At 41.4% G+C, this 16,473-nt stretch overlaps 1 protein-coding gene across 1 annotated transcript; it reads right to left on the bottom strand.

Annotated features, from left to right (window-relative positions):
• Positions 1-14,228: 14,228 nt before the first annotated feature.
• LOC110101351 (UPF0481 protein At3g47200-like) lies at positions 14,229-16,291 on the bottom strand. Its single transcript, XM_020829213.2, has 2 exons — positions 15,073-16,291; positions 14,229-14,991 (listed from the first exon to the last, which is right to left on the bottom strand). Exons 1-2 carry the CDS (start codon positions 15,670-15,672, stop codon positions 14,296-14,298), a joined length of 1,296 nt encoding a protein of 431 aa, XP_020684872.1. The 5' UTR covers positions 15,673-16,291; the 3' UTR covers positions 14,229-14,295.
• Between the last annotated feature and the right edge of the window lie 182 nt (positions 16,292-16,473).

The following is a 16,473-nucleotide window of genomic DNA, read 5'->3' on the forward strand; positions in this document are numbered from 1 at the left end:
GTGGAATTAAAATAGGGCATTGTATTTGCTCTCCTCCATAGGGATGAGATGGCAGCAGTTATGGTGGTAAGGGCCAAAGGAGGTGAGTTTTGGTTCGTACGCTTGTCTATTGATGTTGATGATGATTTTGGCAATGCGATAAATGGATTTGGAATATGGTTCCTGAGCCGGTGGGTTTTGTAGAAGTTGGAGCTTCCTCGTCAGATCTCAAATCAATTTCTCTATCATAATAGAGCTTCTTGTTTCGCCGATGAGCAAGGTGGCTCAGGCTGATTGGCAAAGGACTTCCTTCTTTTTGATCTGGATAGGTGGATGGCAATAATGCTATATTTAGGGGCTGTTTGGTATTGATTTTACATCGGTATTTAAGCAGGATTTACAATAAATCCAACCAATCAATTTTTGTGCCCAGGATTTCTTCGATCCCTCGATTCGGTAGATTTACGGGAGTTGACCGAAGAAGCGTGCGAAAGAGAGAAAGTTACCTTCACAGCCAGTGAACTCCCATTGTTGCTTCCGATCAAAATATCATAACTTTCAATTCAACAGGAAGGGAAATTCATCGAAGAAGAGCAGTCAAACAACAATGGAGGAGCCGAAGAAGCGACACGTGCAATCTCTATACTTCCTGTCAAGAAACAAAGTTGAACAGCAACAACGCAAAGAGGCTAACCTTAGACGCCTCTTAGGGTGCGTTTGGGGTGGCCTTTCGATGGGGACATAAGATCATCATGAAAAGTTTACCAGCGACGTGGCCGCCGATCTACGGCCACGATCGAGTCTTTATATTTTTGAGTCGATGTATTTTATTTTCATGCATTTTATTATTTACTTATATGTGTTTTATTATTTCCTGTTGTATCCCTTTTTATGGGAGTTATCATGTGTAAGCCTAAGGGCATTTGTGTCATGTTATTTGGAGTCTTTGTATGAGGCTATTTAAAGCCCCCTTTGTATTATTTTGAGGTTAATGGATGATTATGATGAAATTTTTTTTCCTGCATTTTGCTTGAGAGACTGTGAGAGTTCTTGGAGAGAACTTTGGAGAGATCCCTAGGAGAGGGAGTGAAATTCAAAATATTTCCTAATATATATGAACTCTATTTTAGGAAAGTCCATTACTGAAATTCCATTGAATTTTGAATGAGAGAGTGGTTGATTGCAGCCTTTTAATTTCAGAATTCCAAATTTGGAAGTCATATTAACTCTCTAAATTTTTTTCCTGTTTTCTCTGGATAGTGCCGCTGCCTCCCTCTTCAATATTTCAGTAATACCCATTTAATTGTTTCCTAACTCTAAGCCATTTGTTTTTGGAAATATTTTCAACTCCCGTAACTCCTACCTGGGCCGATTACCTCATGCATATCCTGGCTTTACTTTATTTCCTAAATCTATAAACAGGATTTAGGAAACAAAAGCCCACAACCACCCCCATCCCGTGAACTGCTCTTCCCGTCACCACCCCTCATCCCTCTTGATTGCATGGATTAAATCTTCTCTTCCAAAAACCTGTAAGGAGGTTTGCTCTCATGCTCACTAGTCTCAACCAAGGCTAGGTTCTCCTCCAAGTTTTCCACATCCTAGCCCAATAAAATCTGAGAAATCTTCTCAGATTTTCTGGATTGAAAAGCTGAAACTATTTTCAGATTGCAAGATAAGAGAGACGTATCCAATTGATTCAAAGGAAGTCGTGGACGAAGACGTTGAAGATATTGATTGACAGATCTCCACACCTCCTTAAACAAAGGTTTTCTCCTTTTTACTTGTAATCAATTTCTTCTAACTCGATATTCTCGATTGATTGGTTGTAATCACGAAAGCTCTTTCAATTGCTCTTGCCAAGCCTAGTCATTTGTAGGATTGAGTGTAATCTTCTATGCATCTTACGTCTCATTATTAAATGAGGGATTAACTTGAAGCCTACTAATTTGCAGGGTTTTTTTTTTCTTGATTACCTTGAACGTTCAAAATTTGGCGCATGTAATTTAACCTATGCAGGATTAACTTCTTAATTGTTTTATTCGCCGTGGATATTTGCTAATAATTTTATTCGGAATTTATTCTAATCGACGAGTTGTGCGAAGTCTAAATAAAGTCACAAGCATATCATTTTAATTAGTCCTGCATCAATTCTTCATTCATTTATGTTGAGTGCTTCACTAGGGAAGATATTTTTGTAATAACATTGCATCTAAGTAGTCCTGCATCATCTGGTATCAGAGCATGGTATGCTCTTGCATGTTTTAGGATTCCTGGTAGTTTTCCCTTTTGTGCTTTCATTTTACATTTATTTCTTTTAGAAAGTTTTTTCATATCATCCCTAGAGTGCTTCTATAACATTGTATGTCATTTTGTGAGCATAAAACATCTTAAGTTCATCATACACCCTTGTTTAGTGTGCTGTCCAGAAAATTCCTGCAACTTTTTGCAAGCTTTAGGACCTCCATTTAAGTGTTTATTTGCTGTCCTTAGTTTCTCCATCTCTACTACTTGTTAGGGTGACTTAATACTTGAGTGTAGTTTGCTGTCCCTGAATTTCCTGCACCATATAGGGTCATTTTAGAGTGTCTTTTCACTCCCTAGCTTGCTGTCCACTTCCTAGGTAACCACCCAAGTACCCCATTGTGTTTAGGAATGGACCCGGAACAACTAGGAAGGACCTTAGATCTCTTGGTAGGTCAAATGAGCACTATTAGCCAGCAACTCAAGGAAAACCAGGCGGATCTAGCTAAACTTCGTAGGAACACCACCGAGAGATTTGATACACTTGAGCGGGCTAGAGACCACCCTACTCCTTACACCCCATCTAGACCCACTTCTATGTATGGGGATGAAATCTACCCATATGAGAGGCCACATCGGGCTAATCATCGAGCTCACTATCATGGACATGATCCTCGTCATGATCCTGATTTGGATGAGAGGCATCACCGTGCCAATCATCGTGCTACCTACCACGGCCATGATCCCGACGCACCACTTATGAAAAACATTAAGGTTGATGCTCCTACCTTTGATGGCACTCTCGATCCCCAGCTCTTCCTGGACTGAATCAAAGGTATGGACAACTTCTTTAAGTGGTATGATATTTCTGAGGTCAGGAATGTTAGTTTTGCTGCCATGAAGCTTACGGGTAGGGCGAGTCAGTTTTGGGCGAACTTAGAAAGTCTTAGGGAGGATAGGAATGAGTACCCTATAGTAGATTGGTTGTCCATGAAACGGGAACTCAAACAGAAGTACTTGCCCTCGTCGTACTTCCCCCACCTATTGGACAGGAGGAATAGGTTGACCCATGGCAACAAACCAGTGAAGGAGTACATCGCCTCGTTTGATGACTTCTTGAATAGATGCAAAGGGGAGACCTCTACCACCCCCGCGCAAATCTTATCTATGTTTCGAACCGGGTTGCGTGAGGATCTACGCAATGAGTTATTTGCCCGGAATGTCACTACACTGGAGAATGCTTACAGCCTAGTGCTTGATCTAGAGGAGACCCGTTCTCAGCAACCTAGTCGTTCCCATGACTCTAGACCCTCGTATAGATCAGCCGGTAGTTCCACCCCGCACCCTCTTATTTCTCGACCTACTCCGGGGAGCACGACCCGACCACCCACGGGTCCACCTGCACCTAGATCTGATTTTAGAAGTAAACCTCCCACCCCGGATGCCCCTCGATCCAGTCCCGGGACCAAGTGCTTTCGATGTCAGGGGTATGGGCATATCGCTTCTCAATGTTCCAGTCCTTACAAAGTTTCGATTGTTGAGGAAGTAACTGAGGACGATCTCGAACCCGAGGTTGATCAGGTCCACCAAGTTGAGGAAGAAGGCGAATACTTCGAGGAGGACGACGACACTACGGTCCTCAATTGCCTTCAAAAGTTGGATACTTCACCCATCTGCGTGGTGAGATGTGCACTATCACACCCGACACCCACTGATGACTGGCGTAGGACCACGATTTTCCATACCTACACCAAAATCAAAGACGAGAACTGTAAGGTCATAGTGGATAGTGGTAGTTGCATTAATGCTGTTTCCTCCAGCATGGTATCCCAGTTAGGTTTGTCTGCCGTTCCTCACCCCAACCCGTATAAGGTATCGTGGGTCAACTCCAATGCCTTGGAGGTGAAGGAACGAAGCCACGTACCCATCTCCTTTGCCACTTATAAGGAGAATGTCTGGTGCGATGTGTTGGCTATGAATGTTGGACAAATTTTGCTAGGTCGCCCCTGGATCTACGATAACGATGTCCACATTTATGGGCGTTCGAACACCTGCGTGTTTGAACATGCTGGCAAAAAGATTAAGCTTTTGCCATCACAACCCCGGGTTGCGGATGCCATGAAATCCAACCCAGCCAAATCTAAAAAGGGCATGAACCTTGTCACCACCAAGGTTCTCATTACTTAGTTTGCCCAAGGCGCACCTCTGTTTGCCTTAGTCGGTCGTGAGATTCCCACCGAATCTGACGAGCCCATTCCTGAGGAGGTACAGCCTATTTTAGGACAGTATGCTGATGTCTTTCCCGATGATCTTCCAGATCAGTTACCTCCACTTTGAGACATTCAGCATGCTATAGACTTCGTTCCGGGAGCCTCCCTTCCAAACCTGCCACACTATCGCATGAACCCCACGGAACATGCTGAGCTTAAAAAGCAGGTTGAGGAGTTACTACAGTGAGGTTTCATTAAGGAGAGCCTTAGTCTCTGTGCGGTGCCGGCCCTTCTCACACCGAAGAAGGACGGAACTTGGAGAATGTGTGTTGATAGCCGTGCTATCAACAAGATCACCGTCAAATATCAATTCCCTATTCTGAGGCTCGATGACATGCTCGATATGATGACGGGTGCCACATTATTCTCCAAAATTGATCTTAAGAGTGGGTACCACCAGATCCGAATCCGACCCGGTGATGAGTGGAAAACTGCCTTCAAGACCAAGGATGGTCTTTATGAGTGGTTAGTCATGACATTTGGGCTCAATAATGCCCCTAGCACCTTTATGCGAATCATGACTCAAGTGTTGCGTCCATTTATGGGAAAGTTTGTCGTCGTCTACTTTGACGACATTCTTATTTACAGTCATTCCATTAGTTAGCACTTGGACCACTTAAGGCAAGTTTGTGAGGTCTTAAGGAAGGAGCAATTACATGTCAATCCTAAGAAATGCACCTTCGTAATAGATCGCGTCAACTTCCTGGGCTTCATCGTATCAGCCCAAGGGGTTTCCGCAGACCCCGAGAAGGTGAGGGCCATTGTAGAGTGGCCTATCCCTCAGACTATCCGGGAAGTCCGCAGCTTCCACGGATTAGCCACCTTCTATAGGAGATTCATAAGGAACTTCAGCACGATTGTTTCTCCTATCACTGATTGCCTGAAGAAGGGTGATTTCCACTGGACCCCAGCCGCCACTAGAGCTTTTGATGAGATTAAGTAGAAAATGGTGGAGGCTCCAAATATGCGACTTCCTGATTTCTCCAAAGTCTTCGAAGTAACTTGCGATGCCTCGGGGGTCAGAATTGGAGGAGTCCTCTCCCAGGAAGGTCACCCAGTAGCTTACTTCAGTGAGAAATTGAACGATATCCGGCAGCATTATTCTACGTATGACAAAGAGTTCTACGTCGTAATCCAATCACTTCGTTATTGGCGACATTACTTGCTCCTGCAAGAATTCGTCATCTTTTCGGATCACGAAGCTCTGTGTTATATCAATTCCCAAAAGAAATTGAATGCGCGCCATGGTCGATGGGTTGAGTTCCTTCAGGAGTACACGTACACCCTTAGACATAAGGCGGGAGTTGAAAATAAAGCTGTCGATGCTCTCAGTCGTCGTATGATGACCACCACTAAGATGAGAGCAGAAGTTGTGGGTTTTGACCAAATAAAGAGGGATTATTTGGAATGCCCTGACTTCAAGGAGACCTACACTCTCTTGTCCACTGGCAGCACGCGCTTTGTGGACGATTTCCTACTGGAGGATGGTTATCTTTTCAAAGCCCAAAGGTTTTGCATCCCGAGCACCTCCCTTAGGGAATTTTTGGTCTGGGAACTCCACGCCGGAGGCCTCGCTGGGCACTTCGGACAGGACAAAACTATTGAAGCCGTGGAGTACCGCTTCTTTTGGCCCAGCCTTAAGAGAGATGTTGGTCGGCTGGTCAGTCGGTGTCACACCTGCCAACTGGCCAAGCAACGAAAGAAGAACACTGGTCTTTATACTCCTCTACCTGTCCCCAGTTGTCCTTGGCAGGACGTTAGTATGGACTTTATTTTAGGCCTGCCCAAGACACTCCATAGGCACGATGCTATTTGTGTGGTAGTTGACCAGTTTTCCAAAATGGCACACTTCATTCCATGTTCTAAAACATCTAATGCCTCTCACATTGCGAAGTTATACTTCAATGAGGTCATCCGTTTATATGGTTTACCCAAAACCATTGTTTCGGATAGAGATGTGAAGTTCACTAGCTATTTTTGGAAAACCTTGTGGATGAAAATGGGCACCAAACTTCACTTTTCCACTGTCTTTCATCCACAGACAGATGGTCAGACCGAGGTAGTCAATAGGAGTCTGGGTAATTTATTGCGGTCCTTGGTTGGTGAGCACATTAGAGACTGGGATTCCATTCTTCCTACTGCTGAGTTTGTTTATAATAATTCAATTAACCGAAGCACGGGTCGAAGTCCTTCTGAAATTTTATACGGGTTCAAACCTAGACAACCGTTAGACCTGATTCCCATGAGTTCTAGGTATAGGATTTCTAAGTCTGCATCAGCATTTGCATCTCATTTGCATGAACTTCATAAAGACATTGCACAACAAATTGAAAAGAATAATCAGGAATATAAATTACATGCAGATTTAAAACGGCGATTTAAAACTTTTGAGGTTGGTGATTTTGTTATGGTGCGGATTCGTCCGGAACGGTTCCCTCCAGGAACAGTTAAGAAATTGCATGCAAAGAGTGCTGGGCCTTTCAAGATTCTTAAGAAAATTAATGACAATGCTTATATAGTGGATCTGCCTGCAGATTTCAATATAAATCCCTCTTTTAACATAGAAGACTTAGTGGCATATGAAGGTCCTGATTTTAACCCACAAAATCCACTATCAAAACAGCCTTGTGTGAACCCACCCTGTGAGATCCCAAACCTACCTCCACTACCAAATATTCCCAAATTTCCTATGGCAGAGCAAGTGGAGGCAGTCTTAAGTGATGAGATCATATCCACAAGAGAAGGAGGACGAAGAAGATATTTGATCAGGTGGAAAGGAAAGCCCGAGTCAGAGGACACATGGCTAGATCGTGAGGAGCTGCAGCAGATTGACCCAGATGCACTAGAGATCTACGAGAGCGCCAGAGATTCCTACTCGACGGAGTCGAGTTTTCTCCCACCCCGGGAGAATGATGGGGACATCAGATCATCATGGAAAGTTTACCAGCGACGTGGCCGCCGATCTACGGCCACGATCGAGTCTAATTTCTTCTATCTCTAAATTCTCAATTGGTTGGTTGTAATCACGAAAGCTCTTTCACTTGCTCTTGCCAAACTTAGTCATTTGTAGGAATTGAGTGTAATCTTCTATGCATCCTACGTCTCATTGTTAGATTAGGGATTAACTTGAAACTACTATTTTGCATTGCTTTATTTTTCTTGACTATCTTGAATGTTCAAAACTTAGCGCATGTGATCTAGCCTATACAAGATTAACTCCCTCTTTGTTTGACTCGTCGTGGATAATTGCTAGTAATTTTAATCTGAACTTATTCTAATCAACGAGTTGTGCAAAGCCTAAGTGAAACTCATAACATTGCATCTAAGTAGTTCTGCATCACCTTTTCACTACTGTGCGACATGAAATTGTTTGGGGTGTTGTGATCATGCTCTATTCTTAAAATTTTCATGTCTCACGATTTCTTTACGCATCCGAAGGAAGCCTCCCACGTTCGGCTGCTTCTCAATGTTTGTAGGTATGAGAAATATGTGAATGCCCTTACATTTACTATGAACTACTCATTGTCTTCTTCGTTCTTGTAAAATTTTATTATATCCGACCACTTCATACATTTCTCCGCTCCTTCTGTCTCATCTTACCACGCTCAACTACATCGGACTCACTCGCCATTTCAATTTTTTAATTGTCCAAACTTACAGCTGCGATAACTCTTGCTCAGCGTTCTGAAATCTCCCTTCTTGCATTGAGCTTTGTTGCATCCTGGAATATTCGCGGCGGTAGAGAAACTTGAACTTTAACGTCTTAGCATTGCACAAAGATCTAGCACGCAATCAGATAAGAGAGAGGGTGTATCATTCATAAGAGACACCATAGTTTTTACATGAAAACCCCTGAAAAGGGGGGAAACCATGGGGCCTGACCCAGTTTGAATGAATCCACTAGTATTTGCAGTCGATTACAAATGAGGGCCTTCCTTGCGAGAAGGTCTTGACTTAATGATACAAATATACATCATATAGAGTGCATTACATGGTGAGAGTTATAATATAGACATGTTTGTTTGGTCAGCACGACCATAGTCGATAGGATAGAGATCGAAAAGACTGTTGTCTGGTCATGGAGGTTGAAAGGACCATAGTAGGTGATGGAGGTCGAAAGTACCGTAGTCGGCAGGAGACAGGGGTCCGAAAGACCGTAGTTGGTAGGAGACCGAGGTCAAAAAGAATGTTGTTTGGCGATGTAGGTCGGAAGGACCGTAGTAGGCGACGGAGGTTGGAAGGACCATAGTCGACAGGAGACAAGGGTCCAAAAGATCATAGTTGGCCAGAGATTGAGGTCAGAAAGACTGTTGTAATAGGTCGGTACTCTAGTAGAACTCTAGGAATTAGGTGGTGGCCTGATAGAAGTCCAGGCCTCAAGTGATGGTCCAGCAGAAGTTCGGGCCTCAAGTGGTGGTCCGGTAGAAATCCGGGCATCAAGTGGTGATCCGACGGAAGTTCGGGCCTCAGGTGGTGGTCCGTCAGAAGTCCAGGCCTCAAGTGGTGGTTCGGCGGAAGTACGGGCCTCAGGTGGTGGTCCGACATAAGTCCGAGCCTCACGTGGTGGTCCGGCAGAAGTACGGGACTTAGGTGGTGGTCCGACAGAAGTCCGGGCGACAAGTGGTGATCCGGTAGAAGTCTGGGCCTCATGTGGTGGTCTGACAAAAGTTCGAGTCTAAAGTGGTGGTCCAACGGAAGTCCGGGCCTCAGGTGGTCGTCTGATAGAAGTTCGAGACTCAGGTGGTGGTCCGGCAGAAGTCCGGGCCTTAGGTGGTGGCTCGGCGGAGCAATGACGTCAGGCGATGGCCCGACGGAGGAGAGGGCCTCAAGTGGTGGTCCGGTGGAAGTCCAGGCCTCAGGTGTGGTCCAAAAGAAGTTTGAGCATCACGTGGTGGTCTAGGAGAAGTCCGAGCCTCAAATGGTGGTTCGGCAGAAACCAGGGCCTCAAGTGGTGGTCCGGCGGAGCAACGACGTCCGGCAGTGGTCCGGTGGAGGTGAAGGCCTCAAGTGGTGGGCCGGCAGAGCTCAGGGCCTCAAGTGGTGGACCAGCGGAGCAATGACGTCAGGCGGTGGTCCGGCGGAGGTGAGAGCCTCCAGTAATGGTCTGGCGGAGGTGAGGGCCTCCAGTGATGGTCCGGCAGAGGTGAGGGCGTCAGGTGTGTCCTAGTGGAGCACAGGGTCTCAAGTGGTGGTCCTGTGGAAGTCCGGGCCTCGGGTGGTGGTCCGGCGAAGGTGAGGGCCTCAGGTGGTGGTCCGATGGAGAAACTACGTTAGGCAGTGGTCCGGCGGAACTCAGGCGGTGGTCGAGGAGGAACTTCTTCCTTCTCTTCTTCCTTCTCTTCTTGCTTGGACTCCTCCTTTTCAAGAGAAATGAGGGGTCTATTTATAGATTTCTAGAGTGGCATGGCCTGTAAATAGGTGAAAGAATAATGTAAATGGGGAGTGGTTTGATGGACGGCCGATATAAAATCCCTTGATCTTGTATTGTTCGTTAGACATTTGAAGGTCTTAATGATGTCGGAATTTGGCGATCTTGGGCTCGTTAGATTTGTCTCGTCGAGCTGCTCGATTCGACAATAAGCACATCATGTTTGGAAACTGTTTGATAAACCAAATTGTTGTTCAAACCTTCCAACAGCACTTCGGGTCTTTGATTTGGACTCATTTGGGCTCAAATTGAGTCGAATTTTGTGCCGTTGGGTTCGTATTTCTGATACGTTCAGTTCGACTGTAAGTTTGCTGAAATTGGAGTTCGGATGGTTCCAATTTTAATTTTGAAAGTTTCCAACTTGATTTTTCCTCGAGATTCGTGCCCTATCAAGATAATCTTTCGATGGCGTATCAAGCTTATTGCAATAATCCTCTGAGGTAAAATTCTATTCCCTTGGCTGCGCTTCTAAAAAAAATAGGTTTTCATTTCATTTCTACAATCGAGCTTTGGATTTTCTTTATTGGGTTTTCGTGGAGATGTAAGAGCAGTTTGCGGGATATATTGAGTTTAGTTTTTCAATTTATCATTGCTTAGCGTCAGATACCTTTTCTTCTTTTATCTGCAAAATTGTGTTTTTTGTTAGGTTAGTGTAGTTATTTTTTTTATTTTTTTTTTTTTTTTTTTTTTGAAAAAAAAAAACAAACAGGCTGGATCAGATGCATCTGATTTATTTTTAATTGATCTACAACTGTAAAGCTTTTTTAGGAGAGCCCCAAACTTTAGAAATGATATATTTCAATGTTTTTTATTTATTGCTTATGATGACTCTCTCTTTTTTTTTCTTCTTTGATTTATGCCCTTCATATCGTAACCTAAGGCAAAAAATTTTCATGTATTTACAAAGTATCCAACTTCCCAGTTTAATCTTTTTAGATTCTCAGAAGCTCAAATAGTTTATCACTTATCCCATTACACCTTACTGGATGAAGATGGTTATTGCTGGTGTAGAGAAGGAAATAATATGGATACAAACAAACAATTAGAAGAAGCTTCTGCAGGTCATGGTTCCATTGATTATGATGATAATTCATTGCGGAGGGTGAGAAAGCATACTTCATGAACTTGGCTCTGTTTGGGAACACTTCATAATGCGCTATTTTCAGTTGAAATATCTGCTCTATGGTTCAATTTTCATGCGTGATATTGTTTCATTCCCCCTTCATTAACAATTTGTCTAAAATGTTTGTGTTCACAACTTCCCTAAATATTCATGCATGACTGCTTAATTTGTAAATGTTTTATTCTCTAAACAATTTTCTATACAATAATTTTACAACCTACTTTATCGACAACAACAGCCGTTCCCAACACACCCTAAGTTATTATTGATTAACTTAATTAATATAATTTAAAATATTAATAATTAAGTAAATAATTATTTGTAGGTGTATTAGTTAAATAATTAGTTATTTAAAAAATTAACTAATTAATTAGATACTTATTAATATAATTAGATATCAAATACTTATTATATTAACACATAATAAGCAATTTAATAAATAATATTATAATTAGTAATTAAATAATTTAATAATTAAGCTAATTTCTAATTAAATTACTTATCATTATAATTTGTTAAATATAGTTAAAATTAATAAGTAACTTGTACTTAAAATGTTATTAAATTAATAACACATTAATTTTAATTTTAAATTATAAATTTAATTTATAATTTATAATTAACTTCTTCACATTTAAATTTCTAACTACCATAAATCTCGAAATATGTTACCAAACAATTTCTCAGGATTTAATATTTGTCATACCAAATAGTTTTCAGGATTTAACACCCTTAGAAATTATTAAATCCGAATTTATAGGATTTAGTAAATCCCACTAAAGTTAAATCCCACTTGTTGCCAAACAGCCCTTAGAAAATCACGGGGCTTTAACCATGTTTGTTTAAGATCTAAAATCACGAGACATTAACCATGGTCGAACCATGGTTGTCCTTCTCTCCCTTAGGTTAGTTAGCCCTTTAATTAGGGTAGGTCTTCTTCTCTTTAGGAAAGCCATCCTTTTCTTCTTAGGATTAAGTTTATACTTCCTTAGGATTAGTTTTTTTTTTTTTAATTTTTATTAAAGGATGAAAACCTTCTTCTCTATAGTAAACTTCTTTCTTAGAATGGTTCCCTCCATTAGGTCACGATCCATTAGGATCATTTATCGCTATCCCTCTATTTTCTGCAATCTTATGGGTGCTGAAGCTTCCATTTTTTGATAGCCAACAAAAGTTGTAATTTGGGATTTTTTTATGAACATAACTTTTTGATATTCTAAAATATAAATTCCATCATTTTTTAAGTTATCATTCCTAGCTTTCATTCCCCCAAGTTCCCAAATATCAAGGGTTATATTTCTAAAAATTAAAATAAAGAACTTTTTATAAGAACAAGGATTTATTCATATTCAACATTCAAGTTATTATGATTATAAATCCTCAATCCCAAGAGCTTACCCATATATTTTATTACCTCATAAATCCACTTCCACTACACATCTTTAGCCTTGGCATGCCTTTAAGTCCTTCATAGAAATTCATTTCCAAATTCTTACCCCTCTTCCCAAACTTCCCATATAAATAAAAAAAATAAAGATTTCATACATAAAATAATAAAATCATTATCTAATGTAATCACTAGTGGGGTTTATAGTGGGAACCCTTGAGGGCACAAGCCCCATTGGTCCGTCAACTAAAAATTGTTCTTTTTTATTTATAAAAGTATAAAACACTGTAAAGTTGATTTGAAACTGTATAAAAATTAAATAATCTAATAAAATTCTCTCTCTTTTATCTCTTTTGAGAATTATCAGCTCCCCTTTAACCCTCTCTCTCTCTCTCTCTTAATATATATATATATATATATCTCGCCGCCCCGCATGGCTCTCTTAGGTTTTTTTAAACTAAAAATCTCTTTTATACAAAGCTAGCAAATTAGAGTCGAGTAAACTTATTTTAGAAAACAATAAAAAAACCGTTTGAAATAAAATCTTAGTTTGATAGATCAACATGGATGATCTTTCAGTGCATATATTGAATTTAGTAGCGATAGACTACTCAATAAATAAAATCTTTGCTTGGCTAGATGGTTCTTGCACTAGCAAGTAGCAACAATTAGATGGCTAGATAAACTTTCCGTAGAAGGATTAGGAAGAAAAGTGGACCAGCGACCTAAGGTAATTTGATATAAGTTGTGTGAATTTTTTTGCTCAAAATAGATTTAAATGTCATGTAGCGCTTAGCTGTGATTCCTCTCTATTGTTCTCAACCATGGATTCCCATTGGACATTCACAGATTTCACCAATAGGACATGGTGGGTGGGCTTTTCCTGAAGCCTCCATTGCAGGAAAAATTATTAGGAGCGGAGTGCGCACCGTCCGCATAAGCACTGGATATCTATCGGTACCCAGCGTTATCCAGCATTACCGAGTGCAGGTACCTAGCGCCGAACAATGCTTGTGCGGACGGTTCTCCCCATCCGCACTCCGCATCTAATAATCTCGTGATATATTATATTGAAAGGCAGTGAGATTGAATTTTATCTTTTTTTTATCATCAGCTTTTCAAAGGTGAAAATCATATGCTTAAAATCATTTTAGTGGTTCATTTAATCATGGATAACAATGAAGAAAAATAACCTCACTTCGAAGCTCCATAAGGAACCAATCGTTTCTTAGTGGATTTGATCTTTTTATTCTAGGCTGGGTTTCATCATTTTCCCCATATGAAGATCTGAAGGAGATTCTAAACGGGCTATAAAAAAACTATTGATGATCATGTCAGGTTCATTCGATTCATGGTGTGAATACTCAAAACGTAAACTATTCATTCACTTTGGTTGGAACTTACACAGTTGTCTTTCCCCTTGGAAATTTGGGTATATAGATTTCATCACCATGTCTTCCTCTACTTAAAAGTTATTGAACTTCAAATAGTTGAGAGTTTAGAAAATCAGGTATGTAGATTTTAATAGTTTTTTAATCTAAACCTTTCATTTCTAGATATTTGATCAAAAGCTAAACCACAAATTGAGCAATATTAAAAGTGGGTGATTCATCAAAAACTTGACAAATTCATCAATTCCCCATTTCAACTATCATATCTTATCGATTCGAACCAATTACATGCAAAAATCGCAAAATGAAATATAAAGGCAAAGCATTAGTAACAGTCTACAAGATCAAACTTTTTTCAAAACCAGAAATTGATTTGATAAACTTTAGATAATCAATAATCAAGCACTAAAAGATAATCAATAATCAAGCACTGAAATTACATAAAAATTCTCTCAACGCTTTGTCAATATTAACTATGCTTTATAATATCGCAATATGGTGCACATAGTATTAAATATTGTGAGAGCCAGGAGAAGCAAACCTCCGTATGGTGAGATGAAGACCCAAAGACTCTCAAGATATGTCTCAACAAAATTTGTTCTCCACCAGTGCATCATCTTCTTATAATAGGTATTGAACTTACTGTTCACACCGATTATGTCGTCCATCAAACCCGCAAGTGTCGCTTCCTTGGTAATCTTACTAAATATTTTGAAAATATTTTCATCACTATGCACCAAGCCCTTAATAATCTCCTCATTTCTCAGTAGAGCTACATCATCAACAGTTTTGATGAGGCCATCCATAAAGAAGACATAAGCTGTCACTTCGTTACCTGCAGTCTCATGTAAGCGCTCGAAGGCCATGAGATTGAGCAACGATGACTCAGTGGTGTCATCAACTTCTAGCTGGGGAAGAGATAGAATGTCGCCATTGAAACTAATGTCTCTAAGGGAATTAGTTTTGCTCTTACAAAATAATACTCCAGCATTTTTGAGCTTTGTGGCTGACTGTATATTCTTCTTATAGCTCGGCAAGTACTCTCCCTCAGATGTTAATATTTTTCTGTACAGATCTAAGATATGAAAGCATTCGTCGCTTATCTGATCTTTTGGTGAAGCCGAAGAGAGGTTGTAGAAATCTTTGATTAGAGTATTCACATCTCCAATCTAATTTGGTAAAATTAAGAGAAATAGTAGATTATTCTGATAAAAATAAATATTAATTAGGCCAATTAATTAGAATATTACCTCTGATCCATCGATGGTTGCCAATGTAGTGAGCGCTAAAAGCGGGAGCTGATTCTCGAGGATAAGCATATCTCGCTTCAGACGAGGAACAACTTCGATCATTCTCTCCACTCCAAAAATTGGATCGTGAGAGTCGTATTCGCTTTGCTCCCCGGAGGCGAATCTCTTATCAGCTAGCATGATTTCTAAGGCGAAGCAGCCGTCAACAATCATAACCTTGAGGAACTGGTCCTTCTCCTTAAGCCAATCACGACAACAGAATCGGCAACGTTCTAAGCAGTCCTCATCGTCCTTCTCGACTTGAAGGCGGTCGTAGTAAGCAATGAGGCGGGACTCCACCCTTCTCATGGCAATGAGGACGTCATTGGGGGTTTTGGAGGCTTTAGCGATGCGGCGGAGGAATTGAATGAGGGCACGGTGTTTATGCTCCTCCATGGGGTAGAAATGGTGGCAGTTGTTGTGGTAAGGGCCGAAGGAGGCGAGATTGGGCTTGAACGCATGGCTGTTGACGTCGGTGAGGATTTTGGGAATGCGATAAATGGATTTGGAACATGGTTCCTGAGCTGGTGGGTTTTGTGGAAGTTGGAGCTTTTTGGTCATATCTAAAATCAATTTTTCCGTCAAAGAGCTACTTGTTTCGCAGGCGAGAAAGGCGTCTCAGGCTAATCGGCGAAGGACTCCCTTCTTTTTTATATGGATGGGTGGATGGCAATAATGCTATCTTTAGGGCAATTTGGTATCGGATTTACAGCGGTATTTAAGCTGGATTTAGTGCTAAATCAAGCCAAACGGTTTTTGTGCGCGCGTTAAATCCCGGATTTAAGGATTTACCGCATAAATCCGGGATTTACTAAATCCCTCGGTTCGGCGGATTTACGGGATTTGGCCGAAGAAGCGCGCGAAAAGGAGACAGTTACCTTCACAGCCAGCGAGCTCCCGTTGTTGCTTCTGATCAAAATGGCGTAACTTCTCCGATCCGACAGGAAGGGGGAGCGTAGTCGAACAGCCAAGATGGAGCCGAAGAACGCGTGCAACTCTACACCAGCAATGGAGCTCTGATTTTCATTCGCGAACGGACGGGGCGGACGACCTTCGGTCTTGGCCCTTGGGGTTTGTTTCTTCGCAAGAAGACCTCTTCTTATTCGATCTTTTTTCCGCAAAGAACGATCATCGTTTATTCTGTAACTGATGCTTGCTTTTTATGCTGCAGTTCACGGACCTAACATCCCTGTTGACTTGATCGAAGGAGATACCATTAGACTTGGGGCTTCGGCGAGGATTTACTGCCTCCATTGGATGCCATTGAGCCATGTCTTTGAGTGGAGAATCCGATGTCACCATTCATGGAAGAAGCACCATTCATGGAAGAAGCTTCAGATTTCGAAAATAATGACGAAGCCC

The sequence above is a fragment of the Dendrobium catenatum genome, unplaced genomic scaffold (assembly GCF_001605985.2).
Source record: "Dendrobium catenatum unplaced genomic scaffold, ASM160598v2 fragScaff_scaffold_853, whole genome shotgun sequence".
NCBI lineage: Eukaryota > Viridiplantae > Streptophyta > Magnoliopsida > Asparagales > Orchidaceae > Dendrobium > Dendrobium catenatum.